This window comes from Cyclospora cayetanensis, unplaced genomic scaffold (genome assembly GCF_002999335.1).
Source record: "Cyclospora cayetanensis isolate NF1_C8 unplaced genomic scaffold, CcayRef3 CcayRef3_contig_21, whole genome shotgun sequence".
Taxonomy (NCBI): Eukaryota; Apicomplexa; class Conoidasida; order Eucoccidiorida; family Eimeriidae; genus Cyclospora; species Cyclospora cayetanensis.
This window is the reverse complement of record NW_020312159.1, coordinates 298,259-318,747: the sequence shown is the minus strand read 5'-3', so window position 1 is coordinate 318,747 and position 20,489 is coordinate 298,259. Positions and strand designations below refer to the sequence as shown.

At 53.2% G+C, this 20,489-nt stretch overlaps 4 protein-coding genes across 4 annotated transcripts; 1 reads left to right on the top strand and 3 right to left on the bottom strand.

Moving 5' to 3' along the window:
• Nucleotides 1–2,676: 2,676 nt before the first annotated feature.
• Nucleotides 2,677–5,926, bottom strand: LOC34624053 (U5 small nuclear ribonucleoprotein 40 kDa protein). The gene is made up of 10 exons (XM_026337914.1): nucleotides 5,852–5,926; nucleotides 5,637–5,723; nucleotides 5,264–5,336; nucleotides 4,844–4,937; nucleotides 4,025–4,544; nucleotides 3,762–3,830; nucleotides 3,416–3,538; nucleotides 3,243–3,314; nucleotides 2,897–3,082; nucleotides 2,677–2,754 (listed from the first exon to the last, which is right to left on the bottom strand). The coding sequence occupies exons 1-10, from the start codon at nucleotides 5,924–5,926 to the stop codon at nucleotides 2,677–2,679; spliced, it is 1,377 nt and encodes a 458-aa protein (XP_026193699.1).
• A 29-nt stretch (nucleotides 5,927–5,955) lies between these two features.
• LOC34624051 lies at nucleotides 5,956–8,328 on the top strand. The gene is made up of 5 exons (XM_022737149.2): nucleotides 5,956–6,075; nucleotides 6,719–6,881; nucleotides 7,203–7,302; nucleotides 7,511–7,807; nucleotides 8,268–8,328. The coding sequence occupies exons 1-5, from the start codon at nucleotides 5,956–5,958 to the stop codon at nucleotides 8,326–8,328; spliced, it is 741 nt and encodes a 246-aa protein (XP_022593102.2).
• A 344-nt stretch (nucleotides 8,329–8,672) lies between these two features.
• LOC34624050 lies at nucleotides 8,673–10,874 on the bottom strand. The gene is made up of 6 exons (XM_026337913.1): nucleotides 10,608–10,874; nucleotides 10,286–10,409; nucleotides 9,890–10,010; nucleotides 9,479–9,540; nucleotides 9,283–9,320; nucleotides 8,673–8,786 (listed from the first exon to the last, which is right to left on the bottom strand). The coding sequence occupies exons 1-6, from the start codon at nucleotides 10,872–10,874 to the stop codon at nucleotides 8,673–8,675; spliced, it is 726 nt and encodes a 241-aa protein (XP_026193698.1).
• Nucleotides 10,875–16,162: 5,288 nt separating this feature from the next.
• LOC34624048 lies at nucleotides 16,163–17,701 on the bottom strand. Its single transcript, XM_022737146.2, has 6 exons — nucleotides 17,601–17,701; nucleotides 17,199–17,330; nucleotides 16,976–17,040; nucleotides 16,735–16,816; nucleotides 16,426–16,455; nucleotides 16,163–16,277 (listed from the first exon to the last, which is right to left on the bottom strand). Exons 1-6 carry the CDS (start codon nucleotides 17,699–17,701, stop codon nucleotides 16,163–16,165), a joined length of 525 nt encoding a protein of 174 aa, XP_022593099.2.
• Nucleotides 17,702–20,489: the final 2,788 nt, after the last annotated feature.

The window sequence follows — 20,489 nt, the reverse complement described above, 5'->3', positions numbered from 1 at the left end:
GTCGCCAAAGCGAGGAGTTGGATTCATCTATTTTTATTGGCTAAATAGTACATCTTATAAAGGAGTACATGCCTGTATAGAGCGTTGCTTTGGGGGGCTTTGCCTTGTGCCACTCAGGTGTCGCTCGTTCGTGCTGAGAGTGGTACGCGGTGGACCACTGGTTATGCGCAGGCAGGTAACAGCCTGTAAGGAGGGTGTAATTTTGTCCAGACTTCGGATTTTCCTGTGTATATAGGCCCGAGGATTATAATAGCATTATTATAGGAGACGAAGTTCGAGCAGAAAAGTGGTGATAGAGACAGTTGCTGCGTCCATCCGGGACCAATGCCCGAATACGAATCGCCGGTTGTTGCCATGGGCGTTGCTCTTGCACCGGTGTGCGCGTGTCATTTGCCCGAATCAGAGAAACTATATTCATTTCGAGCGTGAAGCAGCCCATTGGCTTGTGATCCTCCGTGCTGGCTTCCCGTGTTGTCAAGGTTCTATTCGCAGCTCCCCCACGATGCCATCTTCTGCCAAGACAGCAGACGCCCTCCAGACTCTCGCGCCTGCCAGCACAGGAGACAAAGACGCAGGAACAAAGACGGAGGCCTTTCGCGAAACCTTCGTAGATAGCGCACCCAGGCTTGCCGCAGGACGGGGGTCCTTAGAGGCCGCTGCTTGCAGCAACCAGGGTCCTAGCAGGAGTAAGCAAAGGAGGCGCAGGCACAAGCCGCAGAAGCGGCAGCCACGTCCCCAACAGCAAGCTGAAGAGAAGGAGCTTGATGAGGAGCTGCGGGAGCTGCAGCGGCAATCTTCCAGGGAGCGGCGGCTGCTTCAGCAGAATACAGCGAAGCAGCAGCAGCAGCCTGACTACAGGAACGGACTCCTATTTTGCAAGCTGCCATTGAGGGGCAAGAGTTGCCGCTTCAGGCGGATAATAAATCAGCCGCAAAGGTTTAGGAGGTTACAACTGCCCAGGGCAGACTGAACCACGCGAATTACCAGCAGCACCACTAGCACCGGAGAGGATCAGCGGCTCTTCCACAGGACTGATTTCGTGAGCTGTAACAGCTTTATTTGTTTCAGCGAAAATTTGGGAGTGCCCACAGCAGACAGTCACTGCCTTTCCTAGCAGCCCTTCGGGAATTCTCAAGGACGAAGCCCCCAAAGCGGAGGATTCGCAACCGTCTTCTCATGGGTGCAATTTGCCTACCCAACTGAGCCGCGTGAAAAACGTTTTGTGCAGTTTTGCCACCGCTGCCATTAGTGAGGCTATAGAGCAGCTGTTTTCTGATGGTGGGAGCTGAAAAACGGAACTTTTCAAAGCCTGAAAAGGGCCTAAAGAGCGAGCGCTCGCTCGCAGAGCAGAGCGATAAGGTCTAGTGTGCTTGCCTTGAGAGAAGCCTCAAAGCACAGCCAGCACAGAGAAAGCTGAAGGCCTGCAGTAGCTGATTAGCAGTGAAACTGAGAAAACACCAAGACGCGGGAGTGCACGGTGGAATGGGGCGAGGTGGGTAGGTATGGGCGCACCTAGTGCAACAGGTCGGCAGAATGAGCGTGAGAGGAAAGGTGCAGAGACACCACGAGAACGGAAGCTGACTTGACAGCAGGATAGCATCCTCAAGAGGAGAAAGATCACGGACGAGGCCCTAACCGGAGGCCCCTAACATACTTTTGAAAAAGCACAAAGCCTTTCGACCGCGCGTATTCAGGGTTCGGCGCCTATCTGTTTGGCTAGGTCTTTCAGTGCTGCTGTCGGAGGAGCGCTTAGGTTGTATTTGAGCTGGACGGCCACGAGATATCCAAAGCAGCTAAGCAGCTATAGTAGTAATAGGGGGAGCAGGGTGTACGTGTGTGCGCTGTTTCCATCCACTTAGTCGATGCTCTCGCCAACTTTCGGCCTGCCACCACTCTCTCCCTGGGCAGCTGCTCCTCGGGCTGCCGCTTCTGCTTCGAGAAAAGTAGAGAGTCAGCGCCTCGCTCTCTGCTAGCAGCCTGAGTGTGTGCGTGCCTCCCCTGCGGGGTGCACTTCTCGTGCCTCTGTGGGGCATGTAGAGTGCACAGAGCAGCGCCCCAATGCAAGAGCCGCTGCTGGGCAAGCAAAATAGCAGACGCGGACACCTTTTCCTACGCAGAAAGGTAGCACAGCCATGCACTAGAGCCGCAGCCACTGACTGCTGCTGCACATGGGAGGAGCCTGTTACGCGTGAAGCGACAAACGCGTTCTCCGAAAAAGTCTCTCTGGGTGGCGTTGCTCCTGCTGTTGCCGCTGGGATTCGGAAGCAACAGCCGCACCCCGAGCGAAAACACGCTTCTTGTGCCCATCTGTGGTGGTCGCAGGCGCCACAGGTGCAATCAGAGGGCACGGGCGAAGGGCGGGAGGCAAAAACAGGCAAGGATCAGCGACGACACTAGAGGCCGATGTGGCTCGTGCAAAGGACGGGCCATACAGCGCGAGGGACGAGACACACATACGCGATTGTAGCCACGTCATGATAAAGCAGCGGGAGACGTGATAAGCTATGCACGTAAACAGCTGGGGCGTTGTGTGGGCCGTCGGGAACGGCGACGGGGGTGGGTGGGTAGAAAACTGCCAGACGTTTGTCATTCCCCCTCATTTCCGATTTCGAGCGTGCGAACAGCAAACACACGCGCTCGTACGTACACGCATACATATTTACAGACACAATATGATCACGAGAGTTCTCCCATCAGACAGGTCTTGTCCGAGCTCACGGAGGCGACTATTGGCTCAAGGGGGTGGAGGCTGGCCTGCAGCACAACGCGCGAAAGGCGGTGCAAAGAAGAACCTGGTAACGAAAAACTCGAGCCTAAAGAGGAGCTGCAGCACCGGTAGGCACTCGAAGAACGGTAGCACAGCTGCAGATCAACGCGCCAGTCGCAAGTGCCCTACGTCATTAACGGAGCCCGTGTGTCCAGGGAGCCTGTAGACAAGGTTGCGTGTGCTGTCTCCTCCTTGCTCCTTTGGAGGGATTGTCTCCAGATCCCAGATGCACACGTTCCGGTCAGAGGAGCCCGCAACCGCATAGCAGCCGTCACAACTGAAGTGGACGCGCAGCAGTTGCTTCTCAAAGTTGTGCTGCAGCAAACAAAGACGTGGTCAGGTCAGCCAGCAGTCGCAACGCCCTCATGATCCAAGGCGAACGCAGCGTCTTTCCCGCAAGGCAACAAGCGAGGAAGTGCAGGAGCGAGACACTCCGGGGAATGCGCCACAGAGGACGCGACAACGGAAGACATACCAAGGCACCCCGCAGCACTGCCTTCTGCCGCTTTTGGCCTGCCAAAAAGGGTTGGATATCCCACAGTCGCACCTGCGAATCAGCAAAAAAGGGCAAGGAAGCCGAGTTTCATGGAAGCAGCAGGGGGCACGGGAAAAGTGGTGCACATGCACGCTCTCGAAACCGAGCCTTACAGAATGATCCATCCCGTTGCTGAGAAGGTGCGTGCCTTCCGGGTGTACGTCCAGCCCCGTGATGGAATCCTGATGGCCCTCCAGGACGGAAGCTTCCCTCATGCCCCCCCGAAGATCATACTCCTGCAGCAAGCAACCCGCACAGAGCTCTTGCGGAAGCGTCAGCGGCTCGTGTGCCTGAAATCTTGAGCTCCTGCGCCGAAGCGGTCCGGCAGCTGGCGCCTCTTGTTGCGCCTTTCTACAAGCCCCCAACCAAGAAGAAGCCTTAGCAGGCATCCTCCGAAATCGCTGAACCCTGCATGCCCAAAGACCTCCCCAGACGCTGCACATGCACCCAGCAACCCACCCGGATAGTGTTGTCGAGGGAGCCTGCAAACACCCTGCAGCCCACGCCATCCAAGGCGACGGAGAGGATCTGCAAACACGAAGAGGCATCCGATCCGGAGCCGCAGCTTGTGCTGCCTTGTTCGGCCTAAAAAGGCTCGTCGGTTGCCCAAAGGCGTTCAAGGATTTCGAAAAACACAGGCACCAGGAGGCGCAGGAAGCCTACTGCTCCGTAGCGACCGAGGCTCCTCGCTCGAAAGCTGCAGAAAACTTTCCAAAGCTCACTTGATAGTGGTGCTGCGCCTTCAGCACACACTTGCGGGTTCGAAGATCCCACACCCGCGAAGTACCGTCATCTCCGCCGGAGGCGAGCAGGAACTTGGTGCTGTAGCTACTCGAGCCGGTTGAAAAGAGGTGACTCTTGACGCCGTTGTTCGCATTTTTGTTCGCCGTGCTGGTTGCTTGCTCGGACTCGGCAGGCGCAAACTCCATCAGCGCTGGCACTTTACCCGCGGTTCCCGCAGAGCCAGGCATTGCCTCAGCAGCGGCAGCCGCAGCCGCAGCATGGCCATACACGGGAACTGGCGAGACAGTCCGCGCGCCAAAGACGGAGACTGCATTCACGATCGACAGGTGCCCCTTGAGCTTCTTGACACGCACTCCCGTTTCCACATCCCAAATGGCTAGGCTCTCGTCTGCGCTCGCCGTGTACAGCCGCCTGTGCGGCACGCCACAGCGAACCAAACAAGACAAGGCGAACGCAGCCAAAAGGGAGCGGTGATGGACGCGCGCATGCGTCATTTTCCTATCTGTATGTATACATTTATGCCCTGTGCTTCCTTCACATGGCACTCTGCTACGGCAGCCCGCCGCTGAAGCCGCAGCCTCAAAAGTCTGAAGACGGCACCTTGCCTTGCCTTGCCTTAAGGCCTTTAGCCCGCGCGTCGGGGAACCAGCATGCATCAAAACAAGACGCGTCTCTTCAAACACTGCCCACTCCTTCACACAATTCCGGCTCCTCCCGAGGTGTTAAAAAAGCTCTACACTATTTAGAGGGCGCTGAAACTACGGGAAAATGCGCAAATTGAGAAAGACTGCGCTCACGTTCCATCGTCACTCCACGCGAGATCGAGGATTGCATTCTTGTGGCCTTTCAACTCCAGCCAGCTTCGGCATTCCCCGTACACGTTGTACACTACTGAAGCGGAAAGCAACACCAGAGGTGAGTAGGCAAGCGCCTTGCAGACTTAAACTCACACGCACACACACACGCGAGCAACGCCACCACACCGAAAGACGGACGAAGCACGGCACTGGCAAGGAGGGCACGCGGCCATCGAATTCAACAGGTGAAGAAGACTACATGTGAACACAGCGAAAGAAGCAACGCATAAGAAGGATCGAGCGGAGACACCGATGCAGATCGAAGCAGAAATCAGCGGCAAAAGCTCTTCTCTCCGACCCCTGCCTCTTCCCCCTCCCTCCCCGAAAGAAAAAGGGAAGAATGGCACACCCCCTACTTACAAACACTTCGGTCCGCTCCCGCCGTCGCCACGTTCCTCCCATCGACAGAAAAGCGAACCGCATAGAGCTCTCCCTGCATCAGCAACAGCAGCAGCAACAGTGGCACACACAAGCGCAGAGTTCGAGGTGAGGAGCGCACGAGGCAATTTATGAGGCGGCGCTAGAGTTAATAGTCTCTCTCTCTCTCTCTCTCTCTCTCTCTCTCTCTCTCTCTCTCTCTCTCTCTCTCTCTCTCTTAAAAACAGCATTGATGCGCTTGGCAGCCACAACACCAAGACACACAAATATGGAACAGATGCAACAAGCTGATGCGGCACCTCTTTCGCCACCTCCTGTTGCTGAAACCAGCGAAACGCAGTTGCCTGCCACTTACCGAGTGCCCCGTCAAGCGGAGCGTGGGGGCGTCAAGGCCGGAGGTCCTTTCAATGTTCTGCACCAAACACAACTTACAAGCTCGAACCTGAAGCGTTCGACTCCCGTCTGGGGTTGCATGCGCATACACTGTACCTCTCACGGATACTTTTGAGGGGCAACGTGGCTGGGAGTGCTCGCCCCTGACAGCTTCCTAAGGGACCAAGCATCACGTACGTCACTCTCGAGTTTTGCAGCAGGCGTGATAGCGGCAGAGTCTTCTGCTCCTCTAAAGCCGGCAACCAGCGCCATTTCTACTGCTGGCGGCGATCGTACCGCGAATGCTCTCGTTGTGTGCTGCTGCAGGCCTTCCTACCGCCAGCAGCGCTGATGATGCCAATGCGAATGCAGCTGCTGATACTGCTGCAAACGCCCCCGTGCGTGCTGCTGCTGCGGCTACTGCCTCAGTGGCAGCTGCGCCTACCGATGCTTGTGAGGGCCTGAGAGGTCGAGAAAGAGCGGCACCAGCGGCGACCAGTAGCGAGGGGGGGGCCAGACCGTTCTTGATTTGCTTCTCTATGAAAAATAATGTTTAAACGCAGAGAAGCAGCGAGGCAGAGCCACGTCGGGCCCTGAGGGGCCCTATCTGCGGATGGGTTCTTTGCAACGGCAGCGGCTGCTGGGGCTGGGAAGTGTCGACTGCAGGCGATTTGCTGCCTTCGCTGCTGGTTGCAGTGGCTTGATTTGCCGAGATTGTCCGTTAAACTGGTACTTGAAGCATGCCCTTCATTCTTTTTGGCCTTTGGCGCTGCTGCTGTTCGCTGGGTGCGCGCGGTGTCTGTACACCAGAGTTTCCCTGCAGCTGCTAGTTAGGACTTTCGTACGAATCCCGGGGCGGCAGGTCCATACCGACGCACACATGTAAAATTCGTCAGCAGGCACAGCAGTTTCCGTGTATTTCTTCTCTTCGTGCACTACTTTGTATCTTGGGGCCAGCCCCCGTGTCTTCTCCGTGTGGCGCCCTCTCCGACGCCCGCTTGACTGTTTCACCTGTTTTACCGGCGTCATCCCACCTGCTCATTTTCTGCAACCCATCTGCAGCAGATGGAGGGTCCTGCCGTCGATCCTCACGTGACAGTGCTGCTGGTTTGCGCTGGCTGTCTCATGGGCCTGCTTGGGGAGGCTCTGTGCTACATTTTCGTGTACTCCAAGACCGAGTTCAAAAGGCTTCAATCTGAAACCAACAAACTCTGGAGGGAGTATTTGGGTATGAAAACACACACCCAGCTAGATGTAGTTGCTTTTTTGCCGCTGCCTCTGTCGCTACCCTCTTGCTGCTGCAGTTACCACCGCTGCAGTGAGTGCTGTTGGTGTCTAGGCAGCTACGTGCCTCGGCGAAGCATGTGCGCGCCATGTGCGTAGAACGCTACTCTTCCTTGTTGGCTGTAGAGCTCTGTCAGATCTCTGGCCAGGTTTTTGCTCCAGTTCGGCGTCCGTTGTTGTTGCTGCTGCCCACGTAGCGCTGCGCCCCTTACAAGCTTTCATGCTCTCGTCAAATGCTTTTTGCGCCTCTCTTCCAACATCACAGCTCTCGAGGCGGAGTGCGTGGGGGGCCCCGACGGGCGCTACCTAGGGCGTACTGGTCGTGCGGCTGCAGCCCTGCAAGCCAAGATTCACAAAAAGACCAAGTACACCTGCGCAGTGTAGCCTCCTCTAGAGTGTTTTTTGTCCTTAGCGGCGCTCCCTGGCGTCTTTTTTTTCTGGCGAATTCCCCTTGCTGGCTGTTCACTACCCCCCTGGCGTGCTCCATGCTTTGGGGCGCTAGGAGGCTCTGTCCATGGCGTTGATCTCCTACACACTTACACACACGCTCAATCTCTCCGTTCCCTGATGCAGGTCTCTAAATGCGCTTAAGCAGAAGGGTTCAATTTGCGTTGCGGTCGTCTTTGTCCTGGGCATGCCCTTAATTCACTCCTTCTTTGAGGGGGCCCCAGGGGCCTACCTCCCGTTTCCCATGGTGTTTCCATTTTCAATGTTCAAGTACACCAGACCACATGAGGAGGGAGCCCTTCTGAATCCGGAGGGCGCAGCTCCTGGTCAGGGGTCCCCTCAGCTGCCTTCCATGTGCAATACCTACGCCGTCTTCACCGCCAGCATGCTGGTCTTTAAGGCCCAGATTCAAAAAATCCTAGGGTAAGATGCTTGGAAATGCTCTTTAGGCGTTTCGAAGGCGCAGGGCAGCAGGAACGGAATGTGGTCGGCACTCTAACCCCTTAAATCCCCTCTTTTGCGGCTTCCAACCGAAAGGGCCATGGGAAGGGCACTCGCACGGAAAGAACGAGAAAAAAATGCAGCACCTCTTGCCGCCAGCGGTGCACAGCGCAGGGTGCAGACAAGCGTCGTAACATGAATCTGAGCGCATTGGTTCTGCGCGGGGTTGTTTTGGGGTGGGAGGGTGGGAGGTATGTGTCGTTGGGGAGCCGTAAGACTCTAAGAGTTGAGGGTCCCGAACGCGTTCTTTCACCAGAGACGCTTTTACCAACGGGTTTCAAGGGGATGCTTAGTACAGCGCTCTTGAGCATGTACTTATGTATATTTATATATATATATGTATGCTGTTTCTGATATGCTGGCGTGATGGACGCTTGTGCAGTGTAAGTGCGCCTGCAAGTTTGCAACAACAAGCAGCGATGGCCTCCGCCTCCACCAACTAAAGCTGTGGATTTTGGCGTATCCATTGGCATCAGCAAGCAGCAACAAGGCGACCTTCGTTCCTGGGAAGCGAGCCCCCCCAGTTTATACTGCGCTGACGCTTCCCCCTTTTAAGGCGTGCGCGCACGCATACACACCACGTGTCTCCCGTGCAGACACCCTTAGCCCCGAAAGGCGATAGCAGCACCACTCAGGGCAGCATCGCAAAATACTGACAGCAGTCAAAGGCCAGTTAGGGGTGCCCAATACTGAGGATCAAAATTATTTAAAGGAAACGGCGTTTGTGCGAGATTTGGCATTCCTCCGACTCTTTGAAGTGGAGAATATGCATCGCTCTTTGCCGCCGCTACTTAGGTTTGGGGCAGCAAGTTCGCTTGTGCAGAGGCCAGTCCTCCCTCTGGCATTCGGTGCTGCAATAGCAGCTCTTTCCACAACGTCCGCACCGCTTTAAAGGCCCCTCCTGAAAGCACAACATGCAAGACGAACGCCTTGGGAAAATAATCGCCTTAATTTTCGCGGCGCCCGTAGAGCAGTTCACCAAAGTTGAACTGGACCTCTGGCATAGCCGTAACGAGGACACATGCTCAACGGGGGCAGTTTTGCACAGTACATCGCACACAGAGCAGCACAACGCATTGAACCTCCTAACCCTGTGAAGGAAGGTAAGATGGAAGGTGGGATTTCCTCCTCCCTTCCGTTTATGAGAAATTGCGCAGGCAAATAAAGGCTGAAGAAAAGAAGGACGAGAAGCATCTGGGGGAAGGAAGTGGCGCCGCTTCTGCATGCAGCTAAGATACGGCTACGCGGGCAAGTACATGGCTAGGGTCGGACGGAGAGAGACCGTGCGAGGGGTTCCCAATATATTTTTATGCGTTTGCACTGTTATTTGTTTAAAGTTTGACCAGCACTGAGCTGCAGGTACAATCCTATGCATTCCCCTTCACGGTGTGGCGCACCTCCTTGCCACAGTTCTCGCACTTGGGCTTTGAAGGAGCTGCACACGCCGGAACACAAGACTCCGATGTGGCATTTTTGCCAGCCTCTGCGGCCTTCAGTCTGGCAATTACCAGCCATGTGGAAGGGTGCACTTAATGGCTCGAGGATAGGAGGCACAAACATGGAGAATGGAAGTGAAAAAGAGGCTACACCTACCTTCCAGTTTTGCCTGCCCTGTCTGCTGCAAGAGTTGCATGGCCGCCTGAGTTTCGCTCCATCTGCAGCAATTGACCGCAAACCGTAGAAGGTCAATGGGAAATTATCCTTCAAGAAGGAAAACTATAGCGCAGCTGCAGTGGTAGTGCCCGGTGTACATCAGAATCTCTAGGCAACTCCTGTCATTCAAAAGGAAGCTCCGGTCGTGCAAAAGTGCGTGGTCACTCGCAAACTTGACCCTCGCTGGAGGGAAGCGTGCGTGCAAAGGTAGACGCGCTTCTTCATCCCGAATTCAGTGAGGAAGGAAAGAAAACGAATTCGGTAGACACAGCATCAGACACCTCGATACAGGTGTGGCTTTAGAAAAGGGGCGCCCACACTGAGGTGCCCACAAAGCCAATAGCCCCTTACCTGCCCTTGGCATCTGGAGGATTTTGCATCAGTTCTTGAAAGGTGCTCTCTCCGCAGTTCACGCGCTGGAAATTTTCCTCATCGTCAAAGACACAGGACAGAAAACAATCGCCCCGAATATCTGCACATGCGCAAAAAACGAGCGTGCCATTTCGTTCAGCGTTTGTTCCCTGCCTCCCCCTACACAGTGACAGATATTGTACTGCTACGCGCAACAGCTGCGCGCTGCTGCTGCACTCTCCACACAAGAAATACAGTGTTCGGTGTCGGGTCTCCCCCTGTCGGTTCGACTGCCCCTCTAAGCGGGCCAAACATTAAAAGAGCCAGACAATCACAGCCGAATATACCAGCCGCTCTAGATTATCAAGTGCTAAGTGATCTAGGCTCTTGCCATGCCTGTGGAGCAGATGCGCGTTGCTCTTGCATTTGTTGGGAGGCCCTTAATGCGCCCTACGCTGTCGATATACGCGTTGATACCCTTAAAACCATTTGCTTTGGTCGGCAGCGTCAGCGGAATTATCTGAACAAACCACAAGTCATACAGGTAAAGCAGTAGAACATGCATTAGATATATTGCACACTGGGGTCCTCCCGTTCTACGGACTGGGGGGTGCAACGAAGTACACTTGAGGGCACCGCGACACTCCTGCGCGGCAACAGAAATACCCGCAGGCTGAACCGAGGCTCGGGAAGGGAGGCCACTGGTCATGATGAGTACCTGGTAATTCTGTGAAGTGCCTTGCACCATTCTCTCGAGTCCTTCATCGCCAATCTTCCCCTCAGATTTCTCTTTGAGCCCTTGCTTGAACTCTTTGAAGCGTTGCTGATTCAGGCAGTTGATTTTCTCCCGATTTAGATGGGTTTTAAGCTGCTCTCTGAAGTCTTCCTCTCTGCCCTTGAATTGCAGCTCTTGCACTGGACTGTCGATATCCTGGGGAATCAACAGGAAAGTGAACTGGGGGTGTACAACATCGTCTAGCGACATTTTAAACGGGGAGCTCGGGAACGCTTGAAATATTTTTGCACGAAATGCACAGCGTTTGGTGGTGGAGGAAAAGCGGGACGAAACAAGAAACTGGAAGCTTCGAGGCTCTCCCTCTCAGCCCAACTCGACGCGAGAAAAAAAACAGTGGGGAGTAGCCAATAACTCGTTGGACGCCGCACCTAAAACACTCACGAATATTTTACTGAAATAACAATTTGTTCTGGCTTCAAAAAAGGCAAAGCCATCCTCATGAAAATGGGCCTCTGGAAGCCTGGGGTGAACAGGGGCCCTTACCATGGGGCCCCCCGCCCGCCACAGCGTGCTCAGAAACTGCTTGTGCAGTCCGAAACCGTGCAGCTGTGTTTTTAGTCTTTTCGTATCCTGGTGAATTTTTAAAGGACTTGTGAATGGACTGAGCTTTGCTGCTGTCTGTCGCTAGGTCTCCCTATAACTGCATATACATAAGGCCCCCTGCTGGCCAGATCGCTTTTGCTCCAGAGCACTCAAAAAGGCCTACCTGGAGGCTTCTGCCTTCTGTCGCCGCAGCGCCAACGCATGTGTCTTTGAATCCAGCTGTGTTGGCTCACCGCACAATGGAAATGCAGCCCAGGGGGGAAGGGGGGGAGGAAGGAGGAGCTCAAGGACCCCCTGAGGCTGAGGGCCCCTTAAGCTTCAATGAAGCTCTGGATATGGCGTTTGGGGCGAATAGGGAGAAGGTACTTCGGGTAGTAAACATGAGCACCCTCGCTCTTTTCTGTCTTTCGCTCTTCATGCTCTACATGGCGCATGGCGACGCTTTGACGTTCAATCTTCTCCTCGGCTTTCTGGCAGTTACCGTGGCATTTGCTGCAGTGTTCAACTGGTAAGCGCTGAGGAATGTAGATTGCAGAGCTCTGTCTGCTTCCTTTGCGAGTATACCTCGGTGTATTTAGGCTTCGCGTGGACAAGCCTCCGAGGCATGCTGTTTCGGATGGCAACGCCGCACTGGTTTCCGAAACGTGCCGTCTGGCATACTTCACTGTGCAGGCTTGTGCGCGTGCGCCTTCGTGATATGCTGTATTTGCGATTCATATGTGCAATGTGTGGCTTTTCCCAGGACGATGAACCTTCTGCAAAATAAGGACACGGCAGGCACAGAAGGTCTGTTGGCATGTTTAGGGCTTCCTCTGCTGCTGGAAAGCTCCAGCTGGGAAAAGGAAGGAACACGGAAGCCTCGATCGTGGCGCTTGCTCTGTGAACTTTCGAGTGCAGTCGCTTTCCGAGCATGCCTCGTGTCTGTGTCACTAGAGGTTGAGGTGTGTTTGCTGTGCTGCGGCTTGCAGAAGAGGACGAAGGCCCTATTAGACTAAAGAAACGGAACTGAAGATCTGGCAGAAGTAGGCTATAGCCACGGAGATGTGAGAGTGAAACATGCAATTGACTTCTTGTTCACCCTTCCTCCGTGGAAACGGTGCTCCTCTTTCTGTCTCCCCCGCATTGCCACTCGTCAGACTCCTTGCATTTGCACTGTCACTGAGTGGAAGCCTCAGAGGCACAGACACTATGTAACGCGAGCGAAGAGAGCTCTCGACGGCTCTTCAGGCTGCGCCTTCCCCAGCCTTCTTCGCCCTGCATGTGCTCCCCGGAGCGAATGGGGGCCGGGAAGGCCAGGGCCTAAGGAAGAGCGACGAGGGGGAACATTTATTGCATTCAGAGTTTTGGGGATTAATGATTTTTGAGGGCTCTAGGGAGTGGATTGGGCTTCGACGGGACCTGCGAGGGGCATGCCAGTTGCTTTCATTCACAGCCGAATAAGTGGGCATTCGGTAATTGGGCAAAAGGGAGCGGGAGAATTGGATTTGTAGTAGCTGGCTTTGGAATTTGCAATGCCGGCTAAGCGGCTTTAAGGGGTTACGAGGAAATCATGCTTCGAGCCTGAGCCTTCAGTTGGTCTCAACGGCTGAAGGTGCACGCATACCTGGTCAAGTTTAAATGCACATTATAGCCCGCGTTATTTTGAAGGCAGGATTCTAGCCCACCTCGGGATGTGCAACTATATCTTGTACCGTTCTTCACTATTTCAAGTTAGGATACCGAAGAACACATAAGGAGTAAGGGGCGGACAGACTCTTCATTTAGCAGCCTAGCGGCCGCAAGCCTTTAAAAGCGCTATTCATCAGGAGTGCTGCGTTGTTCCGTGCGCACACATCTCGACTGCCTACGACTGACAGCAATACTTTAAGCCTTTTGCGGCTTAGATATGGTGGGCTCTCGGTTCTACACCGCAGCACGGGATGCTAGGCATGATGCTGCTCCGAGTTGGATTCATTTGTGAGGGCGTGTGCAGCACTCGTAACGGTACGACGCTTGAACTATTAAGGATGTCTGTTCATTTGGTGGTATTCATACTGCCTCCCCACTGGAACACGTGATGGTGTGCACGAAAGACTCTACTGCATGACAAACAGAGATTTGAACGTTACGAGAATCTATGCCCAGGTCAATCATGCTTGAGAGCCTCAAGCGATTTGAAGACTTTGCAACCCATCGGTGCCAGTGTTTCGGACGGTCCCCGCTGAGCTAGAGTGCTGGCCAAATGCCTTTAATGGTGTTGTTCTGGCTGTGGCACAGCAAAACACGGGAAAAAGACATACATTGGTATTGCTTATTTTGGTCTGACTTGTATTTTATGACCTACGGCACATGTCATAGGCTTGTTATATTCATTTCTCAGCAATGTAAGTGATCCTCTATCCTTTAAAAATCCAATCGCGAGTGCCCATTTTCCCGAAATGGCCAACGGGGCAAAAGAGCTGAAAGTCACACAATGAGTTGTGAATATACAGCCTCTCTGTTTAGATTCCAGAACACCGTGCAGATCGCGGTGTGGTTGTTCTGCAAGACTTCGTATAGGCTTTGCCGAAGAACAGCTCGTTCATACTGCATATGCCGAGGGCGCTGTAATCTACCGGCCAGTCAACGCTGCCAGCAGTGGAGATGCGAATTTGTTCACAATAGTATATATTCCAGCCTGGTGTCCCAATAGATCAATTGGCCAAAGGCCAAGAAAAAAAATGGACAATCAAGCGTAGGGGGGATTATAAAGGAAGGTGAAGTCCGAAGAAGTTGCCCCTATATTGCATTTCCCCTTACAAGGTTTGAAGCAGAGTCACTCCTCGCGCTACGGCATGTGCAGCGCAAGTAGTAGCAGTCTCCCAAAGACCCTTTCTTGATCTTCGTGGTGCGCCCGATTCGCCTGTTGACCTACAGCCTTACGAATGTTGCTGCTTTTGGTACTGCTGGTGCAAATGTATCTTCCAGCGATAATTGTATCGTATGCAGTATCTGAAATGAGCCCTTGAGACCACCAACGCATGTTTGCCTTTGCCTGCAGTGCGGAGCCTGTAGTCCAACAAGCACCAAGCGTACTGAGAACAGCGGCTCCGTGAAGTTTCTCCAGACGGATGCTATCGGCTTGCAAAAGACACGTCAACTCTAGTGCCTGCGCTGAGGATGAGCCTCCAAGATGTGGGAATGGGCTTGCGGCTTACAAGACAGTCAGCAGAATGCACACACCCTTCCAAAAGCCTTAAAGTTTAAGTGGCTTGAGACGTGGCTCCTTGCAGTTCTCCATCAGCGCTTGGAGTTTAGGCTAGGGAGTGGGGCATTTTGCAGTGACATCTAAATGCAACAAAAGGAAGCAGGTCGGCTGCGTTTCTGGAAAGCGGGATCGGTGTGGGGGACAGGGCGATTGGCTTTTCTTGTTGGCCACGTTTTCGGCTTCCTTGCCATGTGGGGAAGGTGGGGATCCCTGTGCCCATGAGGTTATGGTATGCAGGGGCGTCCGTCCCCACTACTGTGTTGTGATCACATAGAACGCCGCGTCCACCAGACATTCCTACCGTTTCGCAACTCAGGTTGCTGTGGCGGATTGTGTAGCAGAGAAAGGAAGTCCCATTTCGGTATTCCACGCCTTTCCCAAGATATCAAGGGAAAGAGCGTTTACATTCCCATGCATCAGCCAAAATTGTGGTTCTTGTGGACATTGGTTTCTTGTCAGGTTGCGATCCAGGTAATACAACCAGAAAAGGAGCAAATGAACTATATGTGTGTCGTGGAAGCTGGTCCCTTGTTGAAGAAGAAGGCGCACAAGGGCTCGCATGAGGGCTGATTCATCTAGATCCATCATGAGAAATCAACTTTTTGAATCATGAGATATTGTGGTGAAGGCGTATGAATTGTTCTTCGCCGCTTGCGTTTAGAAAGGTGGAGCGCCTCACTCGACGAGTCCACAGAGTACTTTCTTTTGCGCCAAACAAAAACACGTCAATAAATGGCAAATACTTTCATGGCGGACTCGAGTGAGACAGAACAGTTGCCGTAGCAGCAGCCCTAACAAGGGCATTAGCGGCACATTTGCTCTCCGTTTCTTGGGTGTGTGCTTCTTGCGCTTCAAGTGCTGTTGCGCCTACACGGTGTAAATTCCCTGCTAGCCTTTGTGCATGGACGTAGAAAGAGCCCCAATTGGTTTCGGGATTCCTGTGCCCGCTTTTAGAGCTGCGATCTCTGCACATGTAGTTTGTGGGGCATCCATACACTGTCTGGCCGCGGTTTTTCAAGAATAGGATTGCTAGGGACTTCTCCCTAAACATGGGCCACGTGGAAGGCACACAGGGCGGGACACGATGTAGACCCAACACAAACTCCTGGTCTGCACAAAAGAAGTGCTGTACCGAACGGCTTGCATTGAGGGATCAGTGCAATCCTTTCTCCATATGCCTTAACAGGCTAGCCGATCCGGCCACCTGCAAGCCTGCTGGCGCCCCTTCATGCAAAACCTCCTTAAAACCAAACATCCTAAGGGGCGCCCGTCTCTAATGAGTGGATGTGGAAGCATGGCACAACAGCAGCTGTGTCATGCAGTAGCAGAAGGATCTCGTATACTGGTGGCTCAAGAGCATCTGAACTTTCAGTTGGCTGTGTAGGAGAGGTTTCTACAGGCGACCTGGGCGTCAAGTAATGAGGCGAAGGTGCCTAGCTCCCGCCTCCAAGGTCTAATAAGGATCCTGCAAGCAAGGGAGTATGACGCGTGAAGCCACTTTGCCTAAGGTTAAAAAGCTCCACTTCCTATCCAGCCCCTACAGCTCAATGAGCGATGTCACCAGCTGTACGCAGTGGCACGCACCTACATCCACGCCCTGAAGGGCCACCGGAGGGCAGTGGCATGCAATGGCTGCGACAGCTACAAAAATTAGCAGACAGTCGCAAATGCAGCATCTGCAGGAACATCAAGAAGAGGAGCAGCACCTTTAAAAACCCAGGAAAGGAGTCTTCTCTGCTCCGCCATCTTTTGCTTCATCACTTTTTCCAATAGAGCTCTCAGCGCTTTCAAGGCCTATGTATAGATAGCAACAATGTGCGCCGCTGTGAACTATATGCATATAAACGTGTATAAGTATTTACTTGCAGGCGTACATCGAAAGAATTATAGATGGTTCTAGAGGAATAGCAAGGCAGCAAGCTTCACTGCCTGCCCTAAAGCTTGCGTCGGCTGTATTGTCACGAAGCTCACGTCACGCTCTCAACAGTGGATCCTAGATCCCTACACTGTTTCATAAAACATAGGCGGTTTCGGAAAAATGGCCCGCACGGGTATCGACAAGGCTTAGGGTAAATACACGTGGATAATGCCTGCTCAGCCACATTGCAAAATCATGCGGTGTACTCTTCAGCTGATTCGTAAGCCCGCCTCCAGGCAGCTGATCGTACTACGCGACAGGCACATCGCCTGCGTGGGCTAGTCGTACAGCGGTACCTGCCGCTGTTATTCTGAATGCCAAAAACCTATGGGTGCTTGGACTGGCCTTGTTGCTCTTGGTGCGGGGAATCGCCCCCCGGTGAAGCTGGCGCTTGGCCTTCTGGAAGTTTCGGAGCGAGCACTTCCTCCCATGGCTCGAGGTTAGCTGCAAAAAATAAACAGCAGAGCGGATTTTAGCAATTGGTCTAAACGCCCACAAACAAAGCACCAAAAACTCTCAAAAGAGCCGAAAACCGCGTAGGGTTTGCAGAGCAGAAAAGTCCCTCACACAACCCACAGCCTTAAGCAAATCATGCAGTCTTACCCTTAAAGCGCCATTTGTCTACAATCTCACGCCTCTGAGCTGAGCTGAATCCCTCCAGCAGCTGCCTGTACACCCGAGCCGCAACAGTGTGGATTGATGGAGCAAGAATAGGAGAGCGGGTACCCAAATGCTTCACCCCCTTACAAAGCAGTCACTGTGGCCGCTTAACCACTTCAATCTGAATCCAAAAAGACAAAGCCTACGAAGTCTATTAGGCGCCTACTTGTGCTTGCGTCCGTTGACGAGCGTGGCTTCCACTGTCGCGGGGGCGTCATAGTCCAGCATTTCCCAGGTGACCTGCAGCTGCGGATGGCAACGCTGCACCTTTTGAGACGTCAGGCGCAGAATCAGATCCCTGAACGGGCAACAATGGATATAACATAGCTAAACTGCACACTCTGGTAAGTCGGGATGCAAAGCAAGAAACAATATGAAGGAGTGCAGCAAACCGTCTTGAGACGCAGCAGGACGGGCCGCAACAGCAGTGGTAGCAGCTACAGGGATCACTGAGAGGCATCAGATGACACATGAGTGAATCCCAGCCGGGGCACTTGGCACAATGGATTAGTTGCAGCAGCAGCAGCAAACAAATAGCCATCAGGTGAGCGCAGCAACAGCGCCAGACTTTGCGTTTTGTGAGGTTTCCGGTCTTCTGTTGGAGTAGCTGACATGTATCCTGCACAGGTATTTGAGACAATCCCAGCTGCCAAATAAAGTGCCTTTCATCGTCGGCACATAAGGTCCTGGGGGAATACGCCTGGGGGCAACCGGCTGGCTGCGCTGCCGAGCAAGGGACTATAGTGCCACACGCTGCTCCTGCTGCTATTGGAGATGCTGGAATCACTGACAGCAATGCTCCAATGCAGTCGAAGGAATATCTGAGCACTGACAGCGTACGCGCAAGCGCGCGGACAAGGCCACCGCAACACCGTTCCTGGACGTCAAAAGCCTTCAGAACGTGCACCGATGCCTCGATCACTACGAGCTAAGTACTTAAGACAATGGGAAATGGCTTCGCGCCGGGAAATGTGTGGGATCTAGGTTTGCGGGTAATGTAAATTGAACGAGGGCCTTCGGGGGGCCCTCGTTGGGGGGCCCCCACTGTGCCTTCGTCACTTGTGCTACAACTAGCTCGTGTACAAACCTGTGCAAAGAGGGGCGCCGCAATTATACCGAAAGATAAGAACGTCTGGTAATTTGATTTGGGGTTGTTGGTGGGTCTGCCCAAGTACTTTTTTTTTGCGGTCTTGGCAGGTGTCCACAGGCCAGCCGCACGCCCTTGACTCTGCAACGCAAGCTGTGACTCTTATTCTTTACTAACTGCTTTACCATCTCTAAAATTCTCTCAAGAAAACTCTCTCACATGCCTCGTACGCGGCAAGAATGTTCGCGACAGGAGACTCACACCGCGAGTAGCTAGTTACGGGCAGCCTCAGAGGTACGCGTAGCATGCGCGGAAGGTGTCCCTGAGCCTTGAGAAGGATATGGCTTTAAGGCGCATCACCTTAACACTGTATCATCTGTGATTCCTCACCGGAGGTGCTGTGGGGAGAATGCTGCGCTGTGGCACTTGCACTTGTGCTAGTTTTATTGAATTACGAATTCGGTATCAAAAGTGATAACTCCCTGGTTTGCCTGCTCGTGTGTACTCAATTTTCTTCTCTAGAGTGGAGGCCCTTAGCTTAGTGTGACAAGCATCAACGTTGAGGGCCTATGATTGTTGCTAAGTGGATCTAAGTGCGACTGTATGCTTGGGAAGTACAGGTTGAGGATATATTAAAGCTCAAGCACAGTATATATGCCCATACTCTCTGTACATGCGAGAAGCCTGCAGAATTAGGACGGTATGCATGGATAAGAGGGAAGAGGGAGCTGTTGTGGAAAGGCACTAGATCCTGGAAGAGAGATCGCTACGGCGACATCCCGACGGCTACGATTTAGTTTTAGGAGCAGTTCTCATTTCCATCGCGTATCCCACAAGCTAGTTGCACTGAGGGCCTGCAAAGGAGCAGCCCTGGATATGAGTAAGAAAGGTCTGGCGGGGCTGCTCCCAACCCGGCTAAGGCTTTGAACTTTGGAGGCAGCGATCAGGGCTTGACACTGGATGTTTAGACAACTGCATGTAAAGAACACTCTCGGGATATGCTGCAGTCTGTAACACTAGGATAGAGCTACCGGGAAGCCCGATATACGAGGTGGCAGTCTTTCAAAACACTAGCCTCTAATGATTTTATGGGGGTTGACGGGCTTCCCCGAAAATCGTTCCTCGCGTCCCTCCTCCTCCCCACAGCAAGTTGCCGTCTGGCTGAAGGATTTCGTTTTGGTTTCCTCGTAAGATACGTCTGCATCCACCATTCAGCATGTAAGTGGGCGAGTGTATGCATGGAGGCAATTGGCTTACAAGAGGCCCTGCTAGCTAAGGTAAAGCTAGGGAACGCGGTGTCTTGGATGCGATCAGGAAGTGGCGTGGCCGGAACGTTCAAGGGCTCGCTGCGGTTGGACTTTTCTTGACAACTTGCATGCAAACGCCAATGTCACCCTTGTGAAACTAGGACACTCTGGCAGTTTGTAAGTTTCCTTCCATCTGTTCCTGTGCCAGTTCAGGGGTTGAGCTTTGCATGCTTGCTTGGAATTGAGAAGATGCTCTGCAGAAGGTCTCCACAAAGCAGTTTTCTTACACCTGCCGCTGACTGCTTCACTCTGCTGCATGGTATGCTGGTGCCTCCACCTGCTTGTCTTGCCACTGCACCTATTGTGCTTCTGCTAGCTGGCATGTTGCACCCGCTGCTCAGAAGTCAATTGCTTCTACTTCTATTCTGCCACTACTGGATTGATCCTGGTCCTGCTGCATCTCCTGCTGCTTTGGCCCAAGCTGCTCTGTGGCAGGCACTTCAACGGGTGTCTAGATGGAGCTGTGTATTGGCTGCATGGTTTGGCTGTACTCGCGCTCTATTTCCTAATTAGCACGGATAGCTCAATATTCCAAGAATGCACAATGCGGAACTGTGCACCAACTTGCTGAGCGCCAATAAGCTGAACTTCATTGTGCAAATGTGTGCAAAGGCTGGGTGACGTTACAAAGGGTGCCCTGACTTGGATGCCTGCCGTGGATCATTCCTTTCTTCAGACGAAAATCCTGCCACTTATGATTCATCAGACACTGAGGGTGAAATAGCCGTTGGAGGGGATGCTCAAGTTTTAGCTCCCCTCTACGCGTGCTTGCGTTTTGGGGCTTTACGCCTTCCTAGGATTGGCAGGGTTATCGCTGTTGCCTCCTCGAGTGCTAAGAGTTAGTGTCCAGTACTTTGCACAGTATATTCATCCAGAGCTCAATCTAAGGCTGGTTTCAAACGTCCACGCTTGAAGCCTATTGGTTCTTCAGGCTTTCCTCTGACCATTCACATTGATACACTATTGTTGCTCTGGTACTATCTCTTCTGAGCAAGCCTGCTGTGGCTTCGGTGGCAACAGCATCAGCATCTATAGCACCATAGACCTTTTGACATGGCTGCAT